Source organism: Diadema antillarum, unplaced genomic scaffold (assembly GCF_040938485.1).
Source record: "Diadema antillarum isolate AM-2024a unplaced genomic scaffold, OU_Dant_1.0 seq00001654_RagTag, whole genome shotgun sequence".
NCBI classification, from domain to species: domain Eukaryota; kingdom Metazoa; phylum Echinodermata; class Echinoidea; order Diadematoida; family Diadematidae; genus Diadema; species Diadema antillarum.
Window position 1 is genome coordinate 250914 of NW_027272355.1, and position 27329 is coordinate 278242.

General features: G+C 35.2%; 1 protein-coding gene across 1 annotated transcript in view; it reads left to right on the forward strand.

The window, feature by feature from the left end:
* LOC139711393 (fibroblast growth factor receptor 4-like) overlaps positions 1 to 18049 on the forward strand; it is a 29014-nt gene extending 10965 nt beyond the window's left edge. The window contains exons 4-14 of the mRNA XM_071623278.1: positions 10204 to 10335; positions 11141 to 11168; positions 11413 to 11474; positions 12162 to 12332; positions 12937 to 13032; positions 13308 to 13489; positions 14488 to 14592; positions 16266 to 16371; positions 16716 to 16812; positions 17089 to 17401; positions 17984 to 18049. Of these exons, the coding sequence (XP_071479379.1) occupies positions 10204 to 10335; positions 11141 to 11168; positions 11413 to 11474; positions 12162 to 12332; positions 12937 to 13032; positions 13308 to 13489; positions 14488 to 14592; positions 16266 to 16371; positions 16716 to 16812; positions 17089 to 17401; positions 17984 to 18049 (1358 nt within the window). The remainder of the gene's footprint in view (positions 1 to 10203; positions 10336 to 11140; positions 11169 to 11412; positions 11475 to 12161; positions 12333 to 12936; positions 13033 to 13307; positions 13490 to 14487; positions 14593 to 16265; positions 16372 to 16715; positions 16813 to 17088; positions 17402 to 17983) is intronic.
* Positions 18050 to 27329: the final 9280 nt, after the last annotated feature.

The window sequence follows — 27329 nt, forward strand, 5'->3', positions numbered from 1 at the left end:
ATAACTTTGTTTCGGAGGTGACATTCAATGTTAACATTGTGTTCAAGTATTCATATAGTATGTCCCCCCCCCCCCAACAAATTTACAATTAGACTTTTGCATTGATAGCACCCAATATGATTAAATCAGCTAAATTGTACTTTGGGGTCTTAAATTATAACATCTTAGCTCTATTTTGCAGGAAGCTCCAGTCAATTTGGTTAAGTGATCTCAAAGAAATGTGGATTGTTGTAAAGGATGTCAGGAGTCTGATTCTTCCAAGTTCAGCACACCTGGATGCTCTTAGAACTGCATATTAATGTGTAAACACAATATGCAGAACTTGGAGGGAAGGGATTCCTCAAAGGCTCTGCTACAAAAATCCTCAATTCCCTTTGACCTCTGAAGCAAATTTAATGGGGTTTTCTGTAAGGTGTGGGCAATGAGTTATAGTTTCAATCCCTCAAATTGTATTTTAGATTGATTCACTATCTTTAAAGTTATCGTTGCGGAGGGTACCACTGTAGTTTTTTGGTGGGGACATACGGTATGAATACCAAAAGCAAAAATTCTTATTTGACTTGAGTACGTTTTTGATTGCACATAGTTTTATAAATAGATTAATTCAAGGATGTTCATGAATTCTTCATCATCCTTGATAGCCACCATACAAATGTTATAATACTGGTGAAAGGTGTTTGGTTCATCAGGGATAAATTTTCTATACACCAGATTCATTTAAACTGTTGACATTACTAAAATATATTTTATGTATCTTTCTGAATTGCTTGAAAATTACCTGCAAATCATATTAGTCACTTTGAGAGTAAAAAGTATAAGATAAGAAAAACCATTTTATTACTTTTGAGGTGACACAACACAGAGACAACCTAACTTCTCAGGTGTTAACTATTTAGTGAACATTCTTGTCTTTCCTCATGGCTTTAATTTTCAAATATAAGCTCTTTCTTTCAGTTCTTACTTGTTATCTTTTTTAGTTATTCTCTTTCATGATAATGGATACCAGCTCATATTTTGTTTGAGATTGTAATTCATACTAATCTTTAACAGGTTTTTACAATTTGGTTAAGACAACAGTTTGTGTTTCCCAGCTGAAGAGAGCAGCATAATGCTTTTCTGTGAACTTGAGGGGAAAATTTGTTTTTGTTCAGTAATTTTCCCCATCAACTTCACAGATGGTCCCGGACACAAACTGGTCTCAAATAAAGCTATAAGGGACCAAAACTGGAAAAGGACAAGTTCACCTCAATAGACATTAGGGTTGAGTAAATACAGCAATAATAGTAAAACACATCAGTGAGAGTTTGAGGAAAGTAAGGCAATCCGTTCCAAAGTTATGGATTTTTGAAGTTTCTGCTCAGTCAAAGCTGAATGAGAAGACTTCTATAGCTTGTGATGTCACATGTGTACAAGGATATAGAGAAAGTATCAAGAAAATTCAACATACAGCTGTACTGTATTTTCACTTTTCTTGCATAACAAAAGAACACATGACTTCTCTCTTTTGGAAAGCAGGGTGAATAATATTGCCCTAAAATACATCAGTACTTAGCAAGTTGAAGAAATTTGCACTTTTTTCAAAAAGTAAAGTTTTGTGAAATTCATTATATTTTCCTTATATCGTTGTACGCATGTGACATCATACACTGTCGTAGTCGTCTCATCCAGCAGTGATTGCGCAGATACTTTATAAAAACCCATAACTTTTGAATGGATTGTCCAATTTCCCCCAAACTTTCAATGATGTGTTCTACTAATGTTGTTGCATTCACTCAATCCACATGTATATGAAGGTGGACTTGTCCTTTAAGAAACCAATTTCTTTTCCTTGAAATTCCAGTACTTAAAGCCAAATTCTAAGATAAAACATAATAACAAAACAAGGTAAACACCTCATCAAAATTATATTGAGATAGAACTACAAATTTTGTTTTTGGATCTTTCCCTGTCCAGTCCTGGGGACTTGTTCCTCTGTTCACTTTAGTTGTCACATAACTTCAATAATCTTAAAAAATACAATGTCATAAACAGTTGGTTCAACTTAGAAAATGTAATTATTATTGTCATATTAAAAAAAAAAAAAGATCACATAATTTTGTTTATGATTACCACATTGTACATGGAAAAACAACAACTAAGAATTCAAGAACAAGTTGTGCACCAGCTATAGGCATGTGGCCTTTTAGTGGAGTTTGATTATTTGATGATTTTTTTTTTACATTCTATTTTTTTAAAGATTGTGGACTAGGGCATACATGAACTGCCACATGTATCACTTTGGTATCAAGGGAATTCTGGTGAGCTATGTATACAAAAGTCACTTCTGTTATGATGATTTTGTAGTCTATATTAAATGTATTGGAAAATGTTAATAGATAGTGACAAGGAACTGAAGTCTTGCCTTTCACTATCACATAACAATATGGTGTTAACAAACAATGTCACCTCCGAAACACAAGGAAAAGCAACCTACATGGAAAGCTGTGATTGGTAAATGTTTACAACTAAATTGCTTGTGGAAATCAAGCTTCTAAAGATGAAAGCATCTATATGTTTACTTAACTAAAGCAGGAGAATTGATCTTGATTACAATATTTTATATACAACAGATGGGTGTATTTTGTGCATTCTCATTGTTAAAAAAAGTGAAAAAAATGTAAATTTGCCCTAAAACATACAGTCTAGTAATAAAAAAAAAAGAGTGAGAGTGTGTTAGTTGATTTCTCTACATTGAGATTTATGTTACTAAAATTAATGAAACCATTGGTGTACATGATATGGTTTCTCTTCAACAGAAATGAACAAAAAATCTTGTTAACAGTGTTTTGTCACCTCCGAAACAGTAATTCTTAGTTTTTATTAGATCTTTTATTGATCTCTAGAAAATTCTCACTTCCTGTTGCCATATTACTATTTTCATCCAAAAGAGATTCCTGTCACTTGGACAGAATCAAACAAAATTGCTTTGTCTTTGAGAAATTATCAAATATAATATGCTTGTTGTTTCGGAGGTGACAATTGTTTCGGAGGTGACAAGTGTTAACGGAAAATTGTAAAGTGCTCCGAAATGAAAACAACAGGCTATATTTCTACTACCTTTTCAGAGATAATGTGAGGGGATATGTTACATTTTTGCAAATGTAATGTATAACTGATGTCAAGAATAAAAAAAAATCAAATACATAAATCTGTTGTCTCGGAGGTGACAGAAACGTTAACGGAAAAGTTACATAAATTTATAAACGCTCACCAAAAAATGATAAGCTATTTGAATTAGATAATCTTTGGATCAAAGTTAAGTCAGATTGATTACTATTCTGTTTTGATGGAAATTAGCAAAGTTGAATTCTATAATTGTGAACAAGAGCTAACTCAAAAGAGGGGTTAATTGTTAACGGAAAATGTCACCTCCGAAACATAAAGTTTGGAAAATTTCAGTCTTTAAAGAAGACAAAGCAGAACCTGGTAAACATAATAGTTCTTAATGTTGGATACCTGTCTATCACAACAACAACAAAAATAATGAAAAGGAATACACAATTTAATAAGCTAGCTCTGACAAAAATACTATGTCAGAATGAGTACACCAAAAGTGTTGGATTTCAAGCATGTAAGTGCCTGCCACATCTGAAAGAAAAAGAGAGGAAAGTTCATTAAGGTACCCAAGGTAGACACTGTGGGTGGTAAGTTTGTGAGAAAAAATAATGCATATCTGTCAGTGTATAAGAAAGTTATACACCAATTAGTGCCAACACTGTGTTTTACACCACTGATTGTAAAAATGGCCATATGTGTTGTGGTTGGTGATGGCATGCTTTTGTATACAGTCATGAAAAATACATGTGTATTCTACCTTTGATGATACACGCTGCAATATCCTACCACATTTAGCGCTTATGTTCTTCAAAAATTGCTTGTTCTGCTTATGACAACGTGCATCTCAAAATACTGCATGAGCTGATTTTCAAAGAAAAACGTTTATGTATTTTGTAAAAATATACAAACATACACATGAATGCATTTGCTGATTTGGTCAACCTGTGTGTGTACATCAGCCATAATGGAAATAAGATAGCAAGCAGGTTAAGTATAATTTATGTTTTAAGTTCTTTCCATTATGATACATAATTATGCATTAGATGGTATGGCTTCCTCGATCCAAAGTTTTTTTTTCTTCTTTTTCAGTCGAAAGGAGAGAACTCTAATCCTGGAAATGCTGGAAATTTTGAATTGAAAAGATAACCAGTACCATAGAAACCTCATATCGATCAAAGAATCGTATTATTATTGAATTCAAACCCATAATTTAAATATTGATGTGATATTAATTGTCAATACTGATTTTTTTCCGAGATCATCGGTTATAAATTAGACTTTATAGTATATATCATGTTACGTTTGCCTTTACCTTCTTCTTTTTGTGAGATACAATCGTACAACTGCGAAGAAAGAGTCCAGGTGAATATCTAAAGCAGTTATATGAATTTGGGAGAAGATGAAATCTTGATGGCATTATAACTAAACTTTTTTGTGAATGCAAAATAACAAGAGGGTAAATATCATGCGCGTTAAAGGGATCGTATAATTGTTGTTGAGACCTAACTTCAAGTTTCTTACATCTTTTCTTGTTGTTGTTGTTGTTGTTGTTGTTGTTGTTGTTGTTGTTGAGATAATGAGAAACTTGTTATGAAATATGAAAGAGCATCCAATTCCAAGAGGGATTCAAGGTTTATTACGGATTTGGTTTTGAAATGGCTGAGATATCCAAAAACAGAGCATTTTTAAGAAAAGGCGGGATCCATCTTACATTAGGATCGCTTTGTTTTACTCTTCTTTTTTTTTTTGGATGTCTAAGCCATTCCAAAACCCATCTAACAAACCTTGACTTCCTCTTAGAATGGTATGCTTTGTATTATTTCATAAGTCTTTACTTGGTTTCTCACAAAAGTGAAAAGGCCAATACTCACCTTCACAAATACCATACCTTTAACCTGCAGTTTTCATGTAAATTCCAGTCATCAATCGTCATGAGCTGCAGGTGCTACAATTAAACCGATCTTCGGTGAAGAAACGAAGACTCCAGTGTCTTTAGCTCATTTTGCTCATTCTTGTCCAGTCATTGTGACGTTGGTAGTCTCTGAAGATCAAATTTGAGGAAAAAAGTGAAAATAATTCGAGCAATCCTGTAATTTAACAACATTCGTTTTATCATTAGTAATCCACGTTCAATTATTTCCCTATTTTTGATGTTCAATTTTTGACACTCACGTAACATACAGATATCAAGCTCAAATGTACGCTAATGATTTTTTTTTTTTTTTAAGACTGTGCACAGCGAGTATTGGCGCTATTAACACTATACGGGTACACAGACCGTGATCTTACTGGTATTTGTTTGCTTTTTCACGGGGAGTGTATTGTTGTCTAGTTTTGGGGATTCCCCTTTTCTTTCCCTATAGCAATATATTCTACCCAATCTGTTCTTACCAGTTAAAGGGATGATAAGTAAAGAACATATCAGCTGCAACCACAAAATATTTGTATCACTATCATCATGTGATATCAGATAGGCCTACCTGTAAGATTTTAGCGTCGTCGATATCAACAACGAACACTTTTTCCACACTTTAATACAGGCGACTCCCATTGTAACATAAAGTCCTCGTTTCAGCAGTTTTCTTTTGTTATAACAAAGTGCGTTACAACCAAGCAGGAATAACATATAACTGTGTTTATTCTAACGGATGTATACCTACACCGTATTCATAAGAAAAGAGCTTTCTGTTCTATAGATGCGATAATCCAAGGCATACTTTGGGATGACCCATTAAAAAGATTTAATATTCAAGACGAATGACTATTTTTTTTATAGGTTTTAGGAAATACCAAGAAATGTCATTGCAAAATGCATAGACTGGTGATATGGATGCTATTCAAACATTAGATAGACTTTAGATTTTGTTCTGTCCTAAGACCGCGCGCTAACTCTTCACAAATAATCATTATAATGTCACATCTTCATCTGTGAGGTGCTTTCATTTTGTAGCGTACACCAACGATGTTTTGGACAGGAAGAGATTATAGCTTAAACGGAAGCTAAACCTTAACCACAAGAAAATCTCTCGCGGGGTACAAATTACAGCAAGGCAAACTTAAGTGACACTATAATAACATTTTTTTTTTTCGTTCGAAGTGATAATCAACTGGCATAGTGTACACCTCCTGCTATCAGGAAGTGCTTTCAAAATTGCATGAAGTTCGAAAGCTAACTCAGGGACCACGTTTATCTCGACAATGCTAAATACAATTCAGATCGAATGTGTTTTAACATCGGGTATATACATTCATTCATTCAATTCATACATTTATTCAGTAATAAAAATCGTTTCGATATAAAATGTTTACAAAATGTAGCAGGTACAGTTCTGAGAAAGCCACAGGCTTCTTAAAATAGAATGTACCCTTGAAAACAAATCATACACATATTGCAATTTAAACATTAAAATATCAAATGATAAAAGGAGCACAGAGAGGACGACACATATTAAAACAAGCACAAAATATTGAAATTAACAAAAATTACGAATAACATCAAGGGAACATGGAGAGAATTATAAAACATACTAAGACAGAGGAAAAAACAAAACAAAACAAACAACACCACATGAAGCAAAGCAAACAAAACAGAACGAGGTATAGAACGAGACTACATAAATATGTTTAAATAGTACTAAAAGACATTACGGATTGCAGTTCATGTAACATAATCTACTTTGGAAGTTGCTTCTCTGTCGGTTTGAAAAGCATGTGTGAACGCGAGGATAGTACAACATTCGGTAATAGATCATGAGCTCATTGAGTAAACTTTTAGATCTGAATGGGTTACGACACTGTGCATGATGCTGTATCAAATTACCTTTATATAGACTTCTAAAGCAAACGATATGCATGACTGGCTCACAATATCACTTTGCAGAAATTTGGACTTTAACCTCACTGAGGTAGTTGCCTTTATCTACACAGTACCACAAGTAATGTAAACTGAGTACTAAATCAGTCTTATTTTAAATAAGCGTTAATAGTAACAACAGAGTAGAAAGGGGCACTTTGCAGACAATGCCATGTTCGTTATAAATACATTTTTTCTATGGTGTTGCCATCACTAATTGTGACCTAGTACAACACCACCATTGTGAACAGCCCTACTTTAATTCTCGCCTGACGCACTTGTTTAGATGAAAAAAAAGAACAATAAGGAGTGCTGTAAAGCAAACAGATAATCCAGTCATTTCTATGTTTCATATTCAAACAAACCACCTCTCTGATCACCACTGTACAATCCTGGAATTTGGGAGAGGCAAGGGTGCTGCTGACCGAGGTCTTTCAAATCAGACTCTAATTGTTTTTTGTGTTTTTTTAATCTAAAATGTGTGCGTCGTTTCTTGTGTGTGTGTGTGTGTGTGTGTGTGTGTGTGTGGTGAGTACATACATGTCCTCCCCTTTAGATGAAAACACAAATGAATAAATAAATTTATATAGTCATCTTGGAATTTTCCACGTGTTGGACTTCGAATGTTTAATCATAAGAAGAATGAGGCTCATAGGTATATACGCCATCAAGTCACTATAAAATCATAATTACGCAAATATTTAGTGCTTGTTTTGATCTTATCCCCAAGTCCATTACAATATCTTTGGAAAGACAAAATAACTATGAGCTCAAGATTTTTTATTGCACTTTTATTAGAGAGACTATGCGACAAAATGAAAGGATAAAATAGTTACAATGTAACTTTGCTGGTGCAAGACTAACAACTGTAAGACAAGCATAATTTCTGTGAACTTATGGAATTTGTCATCATTTTTCAGAGTGGAAGCTTGTGTGCATTCATAGCAACAGCGTAAATGGTGGTTGTAAAATATTATCATCACGCTTTCATCTCTAATGTGCATAAATTTATAGCGGACACCCGGGATATTTCGATAAGGAAGAGATTATTGCGAAAATGCTTGTTCAACATTAGCCATAAGGAAATTCCTCGTGGTGTATACCAATTACAACTCAAAGTATCACCATCATGTCGTAGAAGGAGGTAGAAAGCATTTGACACAATGATGTGCACTTTCTGCCATCCGGAAATTCTCTCTTCAAAATTACATCACGTTCGATAGTTTTTTGTACAGCGATCACATCTCGACGAAGCATATGGCATGCGTTTTTACACCAAGTATAAAGTCCGCGTGGGAAATGATATTCGAGAGGTTTGGAAAGCATTCGTGAACGCGAGGATAATACAGCTTTCAGCAATGAGATCACATGCTTACCGTGTAAACGTTCATTTTTACTGAATTGGAGACTAAACGGGGCGTTTCGTTGGAGTGAGTGGCCTTTGTCGACTCGGGGTCTGAAGCAAACAAGATGCATGACTGACTCATGATATTACCATGCACAAACCTTGGACTATAACCCCATCGTGTAGTTGCTTTGCCTATATGCAGGACCACAGATGTAATCTAAATCAAAAATGAGATAAGTACTAATGGTAACATCGGAGTAGAAAGGGGCGATATATATACAGACATCGATGTTGTTGTCATCACTAATTGTGACCAAGTAGCAGAACACCATCATGAACATCGCAACTTCAGAACAACTCTCAACAGACGCACTTGTTTAGATGAAATAATACAATATCAAAGAATAACATAAAGCAAACGGAACACTCCAGACACTAGCCTGTTTAACGTTCCAATAAGCCAACTCTCTTCAACACTGTGCAGTCCTTGAATTAGCGAGAGGGCAAAGATGCTGCTTAAATTCCTGGCCGAGATCTTCCAACTCAGACTCCTCGTTTTGTATCCCTAAAATGTGTGCGTTTTTTTTTCACACAAGTTCACCGACTCTTTAACTCCCCCCCCCCCTTTAGGTTCATAATGTGTATATATAAATATATATATATATATATATATATATATATATATATATATATATACATATGTGTGTGTGTGTGTGTGTGTGTGTGTGTTATGAACATATTACGTGGTTGTTGAATGTTCAAATATTGCGCATTAGCCAAAACCACTTTAGTAGGCGTACTAAGCAAATATTCTATTGCTCACTTGTTTTGATATTCCCAAGAAGACATTTTAACTCTTAAGCAAGCATAATATTATGATAAACTTACAGAACTTGCCACCATTTTTTCAGAGTATGAACTTCCTTTCAAAGCAACAGGGTTACTGATAATTATTGTAACACAGTATCATCATTTTTTGTCATTTTGATTGTAATCACATTGCATATCACTCGCTGAAACTGTTATAAAACCATACAATAATTATTGTGAGAAACTTTGGGTGTTTTCTGATACCCATTTGAATATATGGAATCTCAGGTTACTAGTGTATGTAAATCAGCATACTATATGACATATGATTTGAAGCATTCGTAAATATTTCGATCAGGAAAGTATGACGACTATAGTCCATGCATTTGTTACATGCAAATTAGACTACTGTAACACTCTGAACTGGATTACCGGATTCACAGATAGTTAAGTTCCTGCGGGTTCAAAACACAATCTCATGTGCAAGATTGATTTGTAATCTCCCAAGATTTGCTCATCTTACACCACTTTTAAGGGAATTGCACTGGCTGCCCATCCGCCAAAGAATTGATTTCAAGATATTGATGCTGGTTTATAAAGCTCTGAATGGTCAGGATCCTAGTTATATCAGTGAATTATTGAATTTTAAATCGCAGACTCATGGTCATAATCTCCGTAGTACAAATGCTAGATTGATATTGCAGATCAAAACAAAAGTTACCTTATGTGACCCATCATTTTCTTGTGCAGCCCTTAGATTGTGGAATAAATTACCATTAGACATTCGGAAATGTCAGACTTTAGACAGCTTTATTTCAAAAGTGAAAACTTCTTTCTTTTAGCATAGACCTATTTCTTTTTTTACTTCCCATGCAGCATTACGCAGCATAGGGATTTAAGAGCTCTTGTAGCGCAGGAGAATATATCGACATGGTTTCTGCACTTAACAAATGATTTATTATTATTATTATTATTGTTATTATTATTATTATTATTATTATCATCATCATCATCATTATTGTTATTTTTATTATTATTATTATTATAATTATTATTATGATTATGATTATTTTATTTATTATTATTATTAATCTAGGTGGCGCTTGTCCTTGTGACTGTCCCTCGTCTGGTATGATAGCCGCTGTGTCAATCATGGGGGTACTGCTAGCTGTTTCCGTAGCAGTAAATATTCTGCAGTTCTACAAACAGACCAAAGCTTCCAGTCAAGGTTGGTGTAGGTCATTGTTATGAACTAATAATTGTACAGATTATATAATCATAATGATGATAATGATAATAATAATAACGATAATCATAATAATAATCATAATATGATAATAATAATAATAATATTATTATTATTATTATTATTATTATTATTACTATTACTATTATTATTATTACTATTATCATCATCATTACCATTATCATCATCATCACCATCATCATTATGATACTATCATTTTCATTATTGTATGTATTTCTTACTCTTTTCATAGAAAATCAAAAATTGTGGGTATATAGTGACGGTTCTTGGCCTGCCCCGTGCATGGCACACACGTGAACGTTTTTGTAAAAGCAAAGTCTACAGGTTGATTAAAATCAGTAGAAAACAGTCCTAACAACGACAATTACTATTTGTGTGTGCGTGCGTGTGCATATTTATACAAACACGTTTTCTCTCACTCATTCTGACTAAAGACGTTCATAAATAGAAGATGGAAATATAATGGTTAATATTACAATTACCCAAACATAGTTACATCAAAAAAAATCATCTTCGAAGGCCGATTGAGTAGAGAAGGACCCATATTAGGACCTATCCGTAATTACCGTATGAGACAGTAATACAACAATAATAAACAATAATGAAAGTTATTTAATCACAGTAATGAAAAAAAATCAGACTAGATACAACTTATACAATGCGGCACCTGTTTGATTTGATTTGATTTATTTCTGCTTGATTTCGTTATATCAGGTATGATTTTGTACAATTTCGTTTTGTTTCTGTTCTTTTCCCTCGCTTTTAGTGCCAAGTACATCTGAGAAGCAGGCAAGGTAAGAACAATACACATCACCCGTTAATCCCAGCATTTGCTTTCTGATAAAAAGAGGAGTAGTTTTCAGTTGCCGCAGAACAAAGAGATGGTAGGCCTACTATGAACATTTAGGTTTAACCTTTACTCTTGATACCAAAATCATTGTGTACAGTTACGGTTTCAGTATCGTTTGTTGTGTCTCAGTAAGAAAATACATAATTAACAATTATTTATTCATTTTGCTCGTGTTTGTACAATATTAGGACAGGCTTATCTGGAGGCAACGAGAACAGTGCTTATGAGATGATCGAAAGCAGAAGCAAAGGTTGTATTTCACCTTTCTATACACGATATCGTTGTTGTTTTCAGTTAGCAAATGGTCCTGAATCATCAGTTTATCTTGCTAGTGAATATTTGATGTCACTCTTTTTTGCATATACATCATTATTAATTTCAGGTGATATAATATATAATATATTTGTGATATGTAAAATAATATGTACATACATATATATATATATATATATATATATATATACATATATATATATACATACATATATATAAATCAGACAAAGTGCGGCAATATATTCCCTTCATTCAGCATGTTCAGTGTAATCATTCTTATAGTAGCTATAATATACATGCATGTGCTTATGGGAGGGTTCGTGTATATATAGGTGTGTGAGTGTGTGCGTGCGTTTATAGTTGCCGTTGCCATATTTTGAACACTGGTGAGAAGTGGCAGGTTAGGTTCAATATGATGAAAGTGGATATGTGTTGATATATTTGATGACGTCAGAGGGCGTAGTATGAAGTATTTCAATATTGATGACCAAATCAATTACAAGCTATCCTAACTTGCAGTCGAGTATTGTGATGGAAGAGCATCACTACACAAAAGGTCGCTTTTTTTTTAAACGTCTCAAACGCAGAAACAAACAAACAGACAAACAAAAAAGAGGGTAGACTGTAATGAAAACATGAAAGCCTATTTTCCTCCATTTGACAGGTAATGCTGTATATCAGCCACTTACACCAAGCACCGTTGCTCTGGAACCTGAAAACTTAACGTTCTTTTCTCGACTTGGTTCCATCGGCTTGGGGAAGTTTGGCGACGTGTGGAAGGGTGAACGCCGCACAAAACAGGGAGTGGCTCCGGTAGCCCTGAGGCAGATCACAGGTTGTCATTAATACTGTTTTCATTAGATAACACGATGATTTGCTTTTCTGTTTAATTGTGGATTTTTTTAAGCATTTGAATAATAAAAAGTCAGCTTACAAAGTTATTGATTGATATTTGAAGCTATACGTCTAAGAGCAACAGCATTAGTTCATGATGATACAAAATGCCAGCAGGTGTCCCTTTCAGCATTTCTAAGGTTGAAAATGCCATTTGCCTGCAATTATATATAAAAAAAGAAATACACAACACTTAAAGATAGATGCATTATAAAGCCCTCACTGCATGTTTAAGGGTAAAATTATACAGTCGTGCATTGTAAAGAAAAAAATGACTTTTGTGACAATGATTTGTATGTTAAATGATCATGAAAATAGGCTTATGACGGGTCTTGAAGAATAAATGTTGGAATTCGTAACACCCAAAAAAAAAAGTATATATGTTTCGCTGATCGACTTAAAAAGAAAATCTCTTTGTTTAAAGCATGCTTTTAAACCGTAGACTAGCAGAAAATTGTGATTTCGAATGTCAATTATAATTCTTTTGTTTCTTTAGCTTCATGCATCTTTTTTGATTATCAAAATATCTAATTTCTGCTATACAGAAAGTGTTCCAGACCTTCTGCAGGTGGTGAAATATTTGCAAAAACTACCAAACCATCAAAATATCGTGAGGTGTCTTGGATCCTGTGAAGAATATCGTAAGTATTATCAGTTAACTCCGAGAAAAAACAAACAAAAATACAAAATATTGCGTTATCTAAGCGTAGTATCTTTCAATGGAAAAAAAAGCGCTTTAAACAGTGATTGATTTGCTCTTTTCATGATGTTAAGCAAAGTTATTGAATGACATTCATTTGCTTAGAATATTCTATGTTGGTAATAATCAAGAAAAAATAATATCTGCAAAGTTGAAGTATTCAAAGCCTTTGCATCGACTACTGTAAAAATTAATATATATTGTGACATCAATCAGGTACCATTGTACACGAATTTGTTTCCGGTGGGACACTGCTGACCTTTCTCCAGTTTAATAACCAGTCTTCAAAATCTCCCTATGGGAACGTCAAGCCAACAAGACCCCGCTTTGATGAGTCCAAGTTACTGAAGTTCGCCGGGCAGGTGGCAAAAGGAATGGAATTTCTTGCGTCCAACAAGGTAATTACACAAGAAATGTCAATTTTGATCTATTTGATATATATGTAAGTAATGCAGACGTTCAAATTGTTTATGAAATGATTAAACATTATAGAGGACACCAGGCACTCATTCAGATTTTAAATATAGAGCTTTCTGAGGTTTCGAGGATGTAGCTACTTATAATCATTTTTATAGATGATAGCTCTCATATCATAATTAATGCTCTGTTATTTTTCTTCATATTTCCATGTTCATTACCAATGTCATGAAATGCCTATTAAATAAACCACCCCTTTTTGGACCAGATTCAATTCTTGTGGACAACTTCGCCGTTATCGGAAGAAGGCCGGACTTACTGATTCTTTGAAATGTGATTAGACGCTGGTCGAGGCTTATTATTGATGAACAATGTATTTTTCCAGATAGGGTACAGTCTTCTTCCAGTGAGCCCTAACATATTGGTTTCGATGTCTCCAGAGGATCTTTCTTCTTCACCATATCAATGACATAACTATGCATCAATTCAGTCTTCGTCTTGTCTTTGTTTGCCGATAATATATACAATATCTCGTTATTCTCTCACAAAATCCAAATATGTTTCTTCAAACTGTCTATAGTAGACTTAGCCATTTAAAAAAGACTGGATTCAAGACAACAAGCTGGGCTTGAATTTTAGTCTAGGCACACACACACGCACACACACACACACACACACACACACATGTAGATGTGTACTTGATGGTTTTCTTTCTCTCTTGGAATCTATAACCCCACAAGCATGTATTAGCTTCCTCCACATTTATTTTTTATCCACATGAATATGACATATTTAAATCGCATCCTGTGACGTGAGCCCATTGTATGTGTTTGTGTGTGTATGTTGTGTGTGTGTGTGTGCATGTTTCTTCTACCTGAGTTTTGAAAAAGATAATTATGTACAATAAAATAGCGTTCTTTCAAGCCTGTAATCCATGATATTTCTTATCAGAGTGTTCACAATGTGATATCTTCCTTAGATTATCCATGGAAATCTGTGTGCTCACAACATTTTAATGACGGAAGACAGGATCTGTAAGATTTCTGACTACGGTATGACGTCATTCATTTCACCCTCTGGGAGGGTAGGTATAGTTTTTCCGGTCACTTTCATACTTTTGCAATTCCAATTCATTTATGTACATTTAAATTCACACAGCGCACACACGCGAAAGTATTCGGGAATTCAAATTCAGAATTCCATTTATGGGAGTTCGATTTCAACTTTGCCAAATCAAATTCACGTTTGGGCGTTCAATTTCCAAATGTGAGCATTGCACTTCCTACTCGTGCATTCAAATTTAGGCGATAGTCATGAGTGATAGTCCCGAGCTTGATTGGAGCGCTCAATTTTATTTGCAAGCGATCGAGTTCGTACTTCGTGCAATCAATTTAAAGAGGAAAATGGAGTAGACCTTTTTTTTTTTTTTTTTGAAAGGAGAAAGGGCACACACAACCAGTGAAGGCTTAATAGTGTAATTATGATTATTTACAGGGTCTACATTGTTCTCTGTTCATGTAATCTTTGTTTTTCATCTCAATGAATTTTAAATTGCAAAACAACACAACGTCATTTAATCATCTGTCTTGATAATACTGCATGCTGACAGCATCCATTTGAAGACAAACTGACGCACAATGATCTCACAGAGTCCCGCAAAAGTAACCCAATAAAAAACACCAAATAAGACTTAAACAATGTTCATGTTATCACTTTTAATGTAGTCGATTCATTTTCCCGAAGGTGTCAATCAACCTTCCGTATTATGCTCGTCTGGAGGCCTATACAGTTCCTATAATATGTGTTTGTTTATTTCATTTTCCAACTAAGAAGATGGCCGGGCAGTCCATATTCAGTTGCAATAGCTGGTCTTCCATGGAGTCCAGTTGGATGTAGGTGGGATTACTTCACCGGGTTAAACGTCATGCTCTTTTAGATTAGTACATAAAGTGGGATCTTGTACGTGCATGAGTTGTGACTTTCTCACGCATGGGACCTCCATTTTATGTCCTATATTATCCGAGGGACATGTGCCTGTACATTCCTGTACATTCGACGAGATTCCGTCGCCAGCTTGACAGAATTTGAACGCTCTCTGCTGAAATGCGTGCTCCTCTCTTCAATTTGAATGCTCCGACAGTGAATTTGAATGCTCTCATAGTGAATTCGAAAGATCGGATTTTTGAATGTGATTCCTGATTCAGAGCTTCAAGCGTTGAATGCGTGAAACCGAATGCTCAGAATAGGAAATTGAATGACAAAAGTATAAATGAACGGGAAAACCCATATTATTCAAGGATACAATCCTAGAATGAATTAGCATGAATCCATCTGAACATGACTACTATGCAAGAAGTAGATACTCCACTTAACAAGGACATTAGATTTTCTTTTTCTGAAAAGGATTTTTATTATACAGGTTATACCCACTTCATATAAGATATATCAATAAAACACACACACACACACATACACCTTTGTGAAGAAAAAAAATCCTGCAATAAACATTTACTGGGCGAATGTTTTCATGCCACAGAGTGCCTCAGTCAACTAAAAAAAAGTAAGCTTGTGTGAAAAAAGGCCTAGTCCATTCCCTCCTTAGTCTCTAAAGAGTAAGTCTGAGAAACTGCTACTCAAGACAAGACAGTATAGCTGTCTCCGACTTCTTCATTAACGTGAAAATGAATGGGGATACAGATTTTTGTATTCTTTAAAATATATGAGATATGCTGTTCATTTTCTTTTTCCTTTTTGCAGAAACCAACACGCTGGAGTTCACCTGAAGGAATGCAGAATACAAATTGGACTCTAGAGGGTGATGTCTGGTCTTACGGAATTCTTCTTTGGGAAATAGTCACTCTAGGTATGACATAAATTGTTTCTTTGTTTAACATCACAAAATTCATAAACCTCGGTCTAGACTAAAGGAAGGAATGATAAAGGAATAATTATGAAGTTATTCTGCCCGTATAATTCGCTCCAGAACATAGACCTACATAGTAAAATGACACATGATATTTGTTAACCTAATAAAAAAAAGTAATGTCCTGAGATATACAATTAGTGTGCATTCCTTTGAGAATGATAATTTATTCTGCCAGTGAAGAAAGTATAAAAGTAGTTAGCAAAAAAAAAGCACAGAAAAATTAACTAAAACACTATCAAATGTAATATTTAAATACGTAATATGTTTAATATGTCTTCAAGGAGCAAGACCCTTTCCCAAAATGACAATGGACATGGTGAGGCAGCAGGTTACCAAGGGATACAAGATGCCACGCCCTTCTCACTGTGGTCAAGAATTGTGAGTATTTACCTTCACTACCAGTTTGCTCGCAGGTGAATGTATAATGTGTGCGTGTGTGTGTGTGTGCTCGTTTGCGTGGATTGTTGCTGTTATTTGCTTGTTTTAGTTGAGAATTTGCATTGATTCCAACAGCTCTTTGTGGAATCAGTCTAGATTAGACACCTTCGCATGGAACACTTGCGTATTATCAAATTTGTTTAATGAATAAATACACAGATCAGTATAAGGAGATCAGTAGGTCTTAAATGTTGTTCATTTCTCCTCCTTCCTTAGATACTCTATAATGACCAGCTGCTGGGAAATGGAGCCAACAAAGAGATGCTCTTATGACGTCATTCAGAGGAAACTTGAACCGACAATGGAAGTGCATCACGTAAGCTATACCATTTTAATTTCTTTCATCGTCAGAGTGAAAGATGCTCCTCATGATATTAACTTTTTCTTATATTGTGTTAATGAACTTATTGTTGATCTAGCTGTTGTAAAACTGTTTACTTTCCTATGCAGATATATCTTGTTAAAAGTACAAATCACTCCGTGTCAACTGTATTTCTTTACCACGCGCCTGGACAAAAGGAAAGAAAAGGCAGAAAAAAGAATTAAACTCAACTCACCATTACACGACAAAGAATACTGGAGTCACATAAACATTAAATAAAAACCTTATCAAATCCAGACGAATATTTACCAATCAAATAGCACCTTCACAAATGCAGGTTTAGTGAGTCAAACATCATTCTATTGATGAGTATTTTTACTGACTCGTCATAAAAGATACAGTGTATTATCAAACACTGTTTATTTATTGTGTTATAACGTAAATTCAAGCTGGGTTGTACTTGCACAGGACTGTGCTTCCTTTCTTATGTTATAAAACATCTTTTTGATTAAAAAAATATTAATTGATTAATAAGTTTAAAATTTGATGAGAGTGAACATATAGTTTGTCGGACCGTATTGATTATACACAATTGAATAGTGTTAAATGAAACCGAATTGGAAACGATTAATGTAATAATATGTCATTAAAATGAAGGCATTTGAACGCTTTGATATGTCTTAATTCTTTTAGGTATCATCACTCATCAAAGGTTAATTGATTACAGACATGATTTAAAACTAATATGAAATTATTTCCATTCAACTGTGCTTACTTTGCTCTTTCCAGGAATACCTGTCACTCCAGAACTTGGATGAGAGATTGTATGAATCTGTTGCGGATATAACAGTCTAGGCGTCTATAACGATGAAAAACCATTTTGAAAGCCGCTAATTTTAGCTTGAGTTAATTTTCATATATTATGGGATGTGTCAGTGTTTGTTAGTGCCCGCTTCAAGTCTTACTTGACCGACTTTACATTTTGTAGGTCCTCCTGAGCTAATTAATCTTAATTGACTGACGTTAAAATTTTAGGTCCTACTCAGCGAAAGATTTGAGAATATAGCAGCCTTTCAACAGAAATGTAACAAACTGCAACAGAATATCAATTATTTCAATTCTTATGTATTGTTGTGCCGTGATTGTCCTTAAGGTTTTTACGCCTTTATCAATGTTCAACAAACAAAACGACTCCCTGCATGCCCGTAGAGTAGTTTGCTTGTTTATATGCAATGCTGAGTCGTGTTGATGCGAACAGATTTTTCAAATATCGTATCAAATGTATCTTTAACTAGAAATATCGCTATGGCGACTGGCATGCCTCCGCCATAATGCATGGTTCTCCTCATAGGCCTGTAGTACAATGTCTTGACAATGTGTGATGGCAGTTTCACATAACTGGCAACATGTTGAAATGACAGGTTTGTATTAAACAAATGTGTTCAATATTCACTTTCCTTGAAGTAGGTTTGCTATATAGTCTAAGAGTACAGACAGGCCCTACATGTATTTGGGGAAATAAGGATTTTTACTTTACTTTTGACCCTTTATAAGTTTATGAATTGAGTAGTTTTCAAGGTACGAAGAAAAAGTGTAATTTCAGTATTCTTTTTAAATCCATTTAAACCTGGCCTTTGACCCTTGACCTTTGACCATATGACCCTAAAATTCCCAAGAGAAAGACTGTTGGGTAGAACATGCATAAATATTTATCAAGTTTCACGATACCTTGAGTCACTTTCAAGATATGGCGGAAAAAATTAAATAAAGCACTTTCACTTGAGCTTTGATCTTTTAACCTTTGACCTTTTTGCAGGAAATTTTCCAGAGAAGATCTATTTGGTAATACATTATGTTTCAAGAAAAATCCTGCAAGAATTGCATAAATATGAGGGAAATAGTGAAATTTTGAGGAGTTGACCTTCACCTTTGACCCATGACCCCTTAATTCCCTTAATTCTTTGCCAGTCAGTACAATGTCATGCATATGTACCGATTTCCATGAAGATACCCTGAACCATTTTCCAGATCTGGAGAAAAAAAAAAGTGCAATTGTAACATTTTCACCGGACCTTTGACCTGAAACTCTCTCTGGGGTATTTTTATTTGGTAGTACATGTATACACTAAGTTTCAAGAAAATACCTTGAGGCATCGCCTAGATATGGGGGAAATAGTGAAATTTTGAACATTTGACCTTGACTCTTTGACCTTTGACCTCTTGCCGATTTCACTCAAAAAAAAATTGAATTAATTGCCCATCATACGTCATCCTTGGACCAAGCTTGGTGAAGTTTGCTTTATCCAGTCTTGAGTTATTGCGTCAATGAATAAATTCTACGATTTTACCTTGACCTTTGACCTCTGGCCGATTTCACTCAAAAACTAATCAAGTAATTGCCCCATCTCAACCATACGTCATCCTTTGACAAAGTTTCGTGAAATTTGCTTGATTCAGTCTTTAGTTATCGCGTAAACGGATTCAATATCATGATTTGACCTTGACTTTAGACCGTTGACCTCTGATTGATTTCACCCAAAATGTGATCAAGTAATTGCCCTATCATACTTTATAGTTGGACCAAGTTTGGTAAAATTCTGATCAATATTACTCAAGTTATCGCGTTTACAAATGGAAACGGACGAGGGATGTCGGACGTACGGACGTACGGACGTACGGACGAACGGACAGACAACCAGAAAACATATAATGCCTTCGGCACCCTTCTTGCGGAGGCTTAAAAATGTCCACAAGTTATTATTGGTAAGAAATTTGTTTCGTAGATAATTTTACAAGTTTAATTGTAGAAATTGGCTTTTCACAGCTTCCAAATGCTTGTTAGTGCCTGTTGACGTATCACTAGTAAAATGAACATTTTCTTGATGGCTTACTGTAACTAAGTACGCGGGTTCAACAGTCATCACATTGGTCATGTTATTGTTGTGGACATTATTTCTAAGTTATTTATTGTCTTATCATCATTATGCTGTAGTTACCAGTGTTATTCAATGTACATGTAATTAGTGTACAGCAGTAAATTATATTGTATTGCACCCTGTACAGTCCCTGTATGGCGACAAGGACACGACTCTGAATCTGACGTCTGGGTTTTCGTTAATGAAAATAATAATCACCATTGATTAACCTAACCTTAAAAATACTAGAATACCGTTTTCATGGTAATTCACATATCAAAAAAAAAACCAACAACAACGGACTCAATATTATTTTCCCGAGGTTCTTTATGTTTTATAAGAGACATTTGTGTTGTTATTAGGTGATCCGAGAATCCTCTCGGATCACCTTCTGTATCTGTACTGATTCTTTGTTCTTCTTCTTCTTCTTCTTCTTCTTCTTTATTTCTCCGCAAAAGTTGTGTAGAGACTAGCTCAGAAAGTGCATTGCCTATGAATGTCAAACTTATACCATATGTGACCGGCGACAACGGTTTCAGGCAAAAGTCGGGAATTTTGAAAATTCACTTTTTCACTGAATCACATTGCCCATTTCCTAAGCTTTGCATTGATATAAAACACTTGTATTCTTCGGCACCATAAGTGGGCATAGAAAGAGAAATAAAATGCACTTTTTAAGCTGTTAGCCTGACAAAATTGCGAGAAAACAGGCTTTGAAGATTCACCTCTTTCTCAAAGACAATGTCCGAGCGGCGATGCGAGGGGAGAATCATCCATCCGTACGATGGTGCCAATCGATGTTAAGCCCCGCCTCTAGCAACCACATCGTCTTCTGATTGGCTCACTGAGAGAGTCAAATTTCCCGGGCACCTTCCTCGGAGCTCAGCGTATGGAGCCGAATAACAATGCGTTTCACTCGGGTTTGTTTTAATTACCAGTACGTCTTTCAAGATGGCGAATACGATAATTGCACGTATGGTGTACATGTACATGACGTGTATGGTCCACGTATTACGCAATGGCATCCACACGCCATGACTGTGTGCATAATATGTAACAGGAGCGGTGGCAAATCCACACATTTACAAATCGTGTTTTAATTGTGGTTGATTTGTATTTATCATTGGCGACCCTTTTGAAAGCAGAATTGCTTGTGCTGGCAAGGGTCATGCTTAAATTAAGACAAAAAAAAAAAACACGACTTGTTAGTTTGGTGCGATTTTGACGTGTAGTATTTGAATATAATTGGTCACATGTGACTGCTCCTTTCCTCTTATCTGCCTTCCATTGAGTCATTCTGCTGTCATAATCTTTACTACATGTACAAGTAGACACATTTGAGAATATTTAGTTTTCTTTTCACACGATTATGCCATGCTACACGATTTTTGTTTCACTTCCGTTGTCGAACATTGCGGTAGAATAGTTTGGATAGAAAGCCAAACGAAGAGCACGCACTACAGAGCGAGCGTATAAACCACTATAGCAAGAACAATAGAGCATGTAATTTGTGCACGCGTAGACAAAGCATTCCCCACACGCTGCAACTGGTGTCTCCGAAAGCCGAATTATGTAAATGTATGCGACGCACCAGCCAATCGCATGCGAGACCATGCGCCGTAGCAACACTGGGGATATTGGCGCGGCGTTCGAAAGAAGCTCGAAACTGGCGAGTGCGATCCAGCATAGGGTGCTTAAAATTCCATTTTCGATAGGAAAAACTTAGTCTTATGCTATGAAATTTAGTGTAGATGTAGAAAACATATCAAAGATTCGATTTCTGCAAAAAACCTAGATCGACAAAAATAATGGTCAAAATCTTTGTACCCCGCCTAGGAGGGAATTTGCTCTTGCGACTTTTGCCTGAAACCGTTGTCGCGGGTCACATATGTGTATCATGTCCCAAAGACGACATGTCAAGTAAAATCGTAGTGATCAGTCGACCATGACGTCACTATGACGTCATTATATGAAAACACATTTTCAATCATATCTCATTAATGGAGTGGAATTTCTCAATGAAATTTACGTCACATAAATTTCAATTCAAGGGAATTCTACCCATATTTTCAGAATTCCTCGCATCGTAAAGACGTGCGCGTACGCGCGCGTTGAAATATTTGTATGCTCCAATCAAGCTCAAATTTTTTTTGCATACGTTTCAGACCATTTGGAGCATTTTCTGAAAAATTGAAAAAATTGGACGGACGCGTACGCGCGCGCACATATACGCACGTACAGCTCATATGCAACAGAAATTTCCCGATTTTTTACATTTATCGGATGTCTGAAAAGTCAAGGAATATTTCTAGCAAGTTTCAAGTCAATCCGACTCAATATGACGTCATACGGGACTGTCAAAGTTGAAATTCCGCGCGCGCGTCAATGGCGATATACAGTACAACAATGCCCCAAAACCGCCAATTTTAAATCCGATTTTACTCGTCAGGATGGACGGTGACCCCCAATTTTCTTTACATATTCTGAAAGCTGATGAGTTGTACATGTCAGTTTATGGGTTGGCGATACTGAAAAAGTGATTCAAAGATATCAAATTTCTTAATAAAGTAAAAAAAGTAAATTTTCAAAATGACGTCATCAATTTTCAAGTTTACTTGGGCGTATCTCACTTATCCTTTGCCAATTTTCACCCAGATTTCAGTATGTTGTAGCTTATTAAATGTTCTTTCATTAATGTAATTACAACATTTTGATTGGATGGCGGCATCACCTCGTAAAAATGGATTAAATGTAATCTTGTCAAATTTGACCAGTTTACGTGTTATCTCTATGGGAGAGCAGTTTTTCTGGCAGTGAAAATTGACATGACTATCTTTTTCGAGCATTAGCTCACTTATACTTCGGTGAATTTTTCCCAGATTTTAGTATGTTGTAGCTGAGACTTTGGGCTATCGTTAATGTGCCCTCCATTTTTTCATACGAGGCCGGCATCACGTCGAAAAACTTGGTTGAAAATGGCACGTGGCTTCGATGCAGCGTCATTTTGCTTAATACACAGGGCCTATGGAGCATGAAATAGGTCATTGCATAGCGCATCCGACTCGTAATCCTAAGGTCCCTGGTTCGAGCCTCACCCTTGCCAATATTTTTTTTTTCAAACTCTTTTTTTCTTCTTTTTCTTTATTTAGTCTTAATCTCCCTTCCTATTTTTATCTTTTTCTGATTTTTTAATGCTTCTCCTTCAAATTTCTATAAAATAACATAATTTTTTCTTTATTTTTCTTTCTTTCTACTACATTCTGTGCAATAGATGAAGAACAACAATGGTTATCAATCCCATATTTTGCACATGTTTAGTTCATGTCACCTACATTATTTCATAAAATAACAACTTCTTGATCAGACACCATCTTGGGTATGTAAATTAGGGTCAAAGGTCATAAATGTTTCATCCTGTATCTTGGTGAATACATGTCCTATCTTTCCAATATTTTGCACACACAAAGATCACGTTACCAGGATCATTTCACAAAATAACCATTTCTTTCTCAGATGCCATCTTGGCTGTGCAAAGTGGGGTCAATGGTCAAATATACTTTATTCTGTATCTTCGTTATAGTGTATACGGAATATGGTACCAAAGATGGCAAACCCGACTCCCTTTTTTTTAAATGAGAATCCAAACATCACACGGCCAATGTCCATAACCACAGATGAACCTTTACGGTCATGCCTATTGGGATCAGGACTCAAATCATTGACTTTCGAAGAGATCGGATCACCTAATTTGTCAGTGTTGACAAATTCCGAGTCTAGTTATTGTTGTCATTGTGATTTGAATTAGTATCAACAAGTTTCAATTTAGATGCCCATTAGAACAAATATTATAACTTTGTTATTGTACCAAATGAATACGATTTAATAAATCCCCACAGATATTATAGATGATAGATATCAACAAGTTTCTACTGATTAATTGGAAACTTGTACGTTTGGGAAGAAATAACAATAAATAGCGTTTAATTTATTGCCGGAAACCGCATCACGCAGTCCTTTGATAAGCAGCACTGAGGTCGATCAGCCGATTCCCAACTATAAGCGCATGTGACGGAACTACTTGAATGTATAGTGCAACATACCTCATTCACTATGTGGGTTATATTGATATTATATTACTGTATGTACATTATCATATCCCCGTATATGATTTAGAGAGAGAGAGAGAGAGAGAGATACTTAGTATCAGTCGAATTAATGACTGATATGACAATATTACTCTTGGTTTTGATTGTTTCCGTCCTTTTACAAAATGTAACACTTGTCAGTTCGAAACTTAGACGGGACACTCTTTGAATCTATTTCGAATAAGACGTGTATGATAACCTCAATCTTGAGTCAATGAAGGAAAGTCTCTATGATGAAAAAAAAAAACATGATAATGATGAATCTTGTTCTTGAATTTGATAATAATTTGACACGTAGTTTCAAACCCATCCTATATGCATATTGTAAGGCGAACTGTCCGTCTTAATCACTCCATATTTATGAATTATTTGGCCAATATTGCATTATTCTTTGATTTTGATGTAGGTTCTGTATTAGATAAACCAACCAATAGAAGAACGCCATAAAGCTGCAAAAATGAAGTTTTCCCAAAATCTCAATTTGTCAAATGAATTGATATCACATTGTGTAAGTGTTTTAACTACATGCGTGTTAGATTCAATGCGTTGTTCTTTTGTTGTTGTTTTTTGTTGTTGTTTCTTTGTTTGTTTGTTTGTTTGATTGTTTGTACCTATGTATGGCAGAATTAAAGCTGGATGAGGTGTACACTTACAAACAACAAACATTAAACAGTGAACATTATGAATACTGATCTGGATAGCGATATATATATATATATATATAGAGAGAGAGAGAGAGAGAGAGAGAGACTGTGAGAAGGGGTATCGACCATTTACAGTACCAGTGTGTGGCCTTCATTATTTGCATTCAGTGTGAAAAGACTGTATTATACTGTATTGTACTGTATTATATAGCCACTTACGTCTTGCAATGCTGCCACATGCTGTATTATCGTCGACAACATAAAGATGTCTAGTTTGATATTATTACAGTCGTCTGTCACACAACACATAAGATGAGGATACTGAATTGGTGTTTTTGTTATATACCTTCACCTCAATTAATAACACGAGTGTGATATGAAATGTATTCAATAATATGCAATTGATTATGTATATGATTATTGGAATATGTTATATACAGCTGTAATTACGGATTGATTGATTATACAGTCATTATAGACTCACGCCAGTTAGATTTATATTAGTATATATATATATATATATGAATATATATTTATTAGTGTAGCCATACGAGTGAGTCATTTTTGTATCGTTACAGCCCTGATGAAGGTCCGTTTGGGACCGAAAGCTCGGCGGCAATAAACAGACACGTTGACCTAGCTACGTCCACCTGGCTCTTCTTTTCACACTGTATATATGTATATATATATATATATATATATATATATATATATATATATATAAGGGATTACTACATCATTACTTCGAATAACCAGGACAAATTGACTTACACAGTGCCGGTTATTAAAACGTCTGAAAAATATGGTGAACAAGAATTTACTGTATTGATAGGTTCTACATCACCAGAACTGTGTGCATACATTAGGTTGACTGCATGCCTGCGAACAATTCAGACAAAGCGATCTTCTTTAAAGATTTAGAAAATAATGCTCATGACATATTGTGTACTTTGTTTAATTTAAATGTGTAAGGAAGAAAACTTTTAAAAGGTCGGATCTGAGTTGATTCTAAAAAGATCCACTAGTAAGATGCATACATCATTGTTATTGTTATTGTTAACATTTATGTTATACTCTATGTACTTTATCATGTCGAGGTTTCTTAAAACTGAAGTGTTTGATATAAAATATTTGTATTGACGTGCTCTATGCATTTGTCGTTTAATATTATAGTAGTGCTATAGTCTCATTGCAAAAATAAAAAAGAGAGAGAGAGACAAAATTTGGGTCCATGCCAGACACCGTTCTTTCAGAGGAACGCTGTATAAAGCAGGCCACCAGTGCCAATATTGGATGCAAATGCAGATAAAGTCACCGGTCATTCCAATCATATAAACAAACAATATTGCACACACAAGTATTGCCGTTCAGACGATAACGATGCGTCTCTCCCGGTCAAACGATCAGTCAGATGATCAGCATAGAGTCGTAGTTTGGGCTTCCGTTCATGTGTTGGACAGGAAAGGTTCAGAATGCGAGGGTATTGAGTATGACGTGCTGGGTATAGGAACCTCTTTGGCTAAATCCGGTTCCATACACTATGTCGGAAGAATTATGAAATATCAACAAGTTATACGCAGTAGCATTGGTGGCAGCAGACTTGATGAATGGCAACTCTGTCGCCGTTTTGGGGAGAATTGTGATATCGACCATCTCACGTCTTAACATGCTTAACTTTACGGTTTGGTAAACCGAACCAACAGACAGAAATAAGACCTCAAATTGTGCATCATGATTTTAAAAAAAAAAAAAATGTCAATCTACCATGAGTTCAATAAAGCGTGTACAGCAGCAACAGCGTATACATACACCTTGATATATAAAGATGATCTATGCGATGCAGCTATTCATAGAATACCAGAATATGCATGGATATATATCAATTTAAGTGGTTTCTATAGAGTTCCCTGTACTGTAATAAGCAGTTTTGGAAATAGTAAAATTGAGACAAAAGGCGAAAGAGAGAGAGAGAGAGAGATAGGGAGAGCAATAACATGCCCCTTCAAAATATGACCTAGACAAAAACAGAAAATATTGCATCACCCTTCATGTCTCCCGTTACCGTGACAACGTGTCCCGTGCAGTGCTGCCACTGTCACGACCTTTATCTGACATGCATGATTTCACCTTTTGAATTATTATGTATATCATACATGCTTCTCTATTTTTTTTAGATGATATTGGGTGTAGACAGAGATATTCTCGGCACTAGTGAATTCTGGCGCGCCAAAGAACCTTTTTTTTTTAATGTGGATGCACTTTAATGAAGAAGGTCATTGCATATTAATTACTTCATTCTTTACTTGAATGTCATGTTTCATGTCAAGTTTTTGCGCATCTCCAGAAGGTGTCCAATCGGACAAAATTTCGCAGGTCAACCTTTTCCATTGGGCTCCTCTATTTGATTCAAGTTGTATCTCACTGTTGTTAC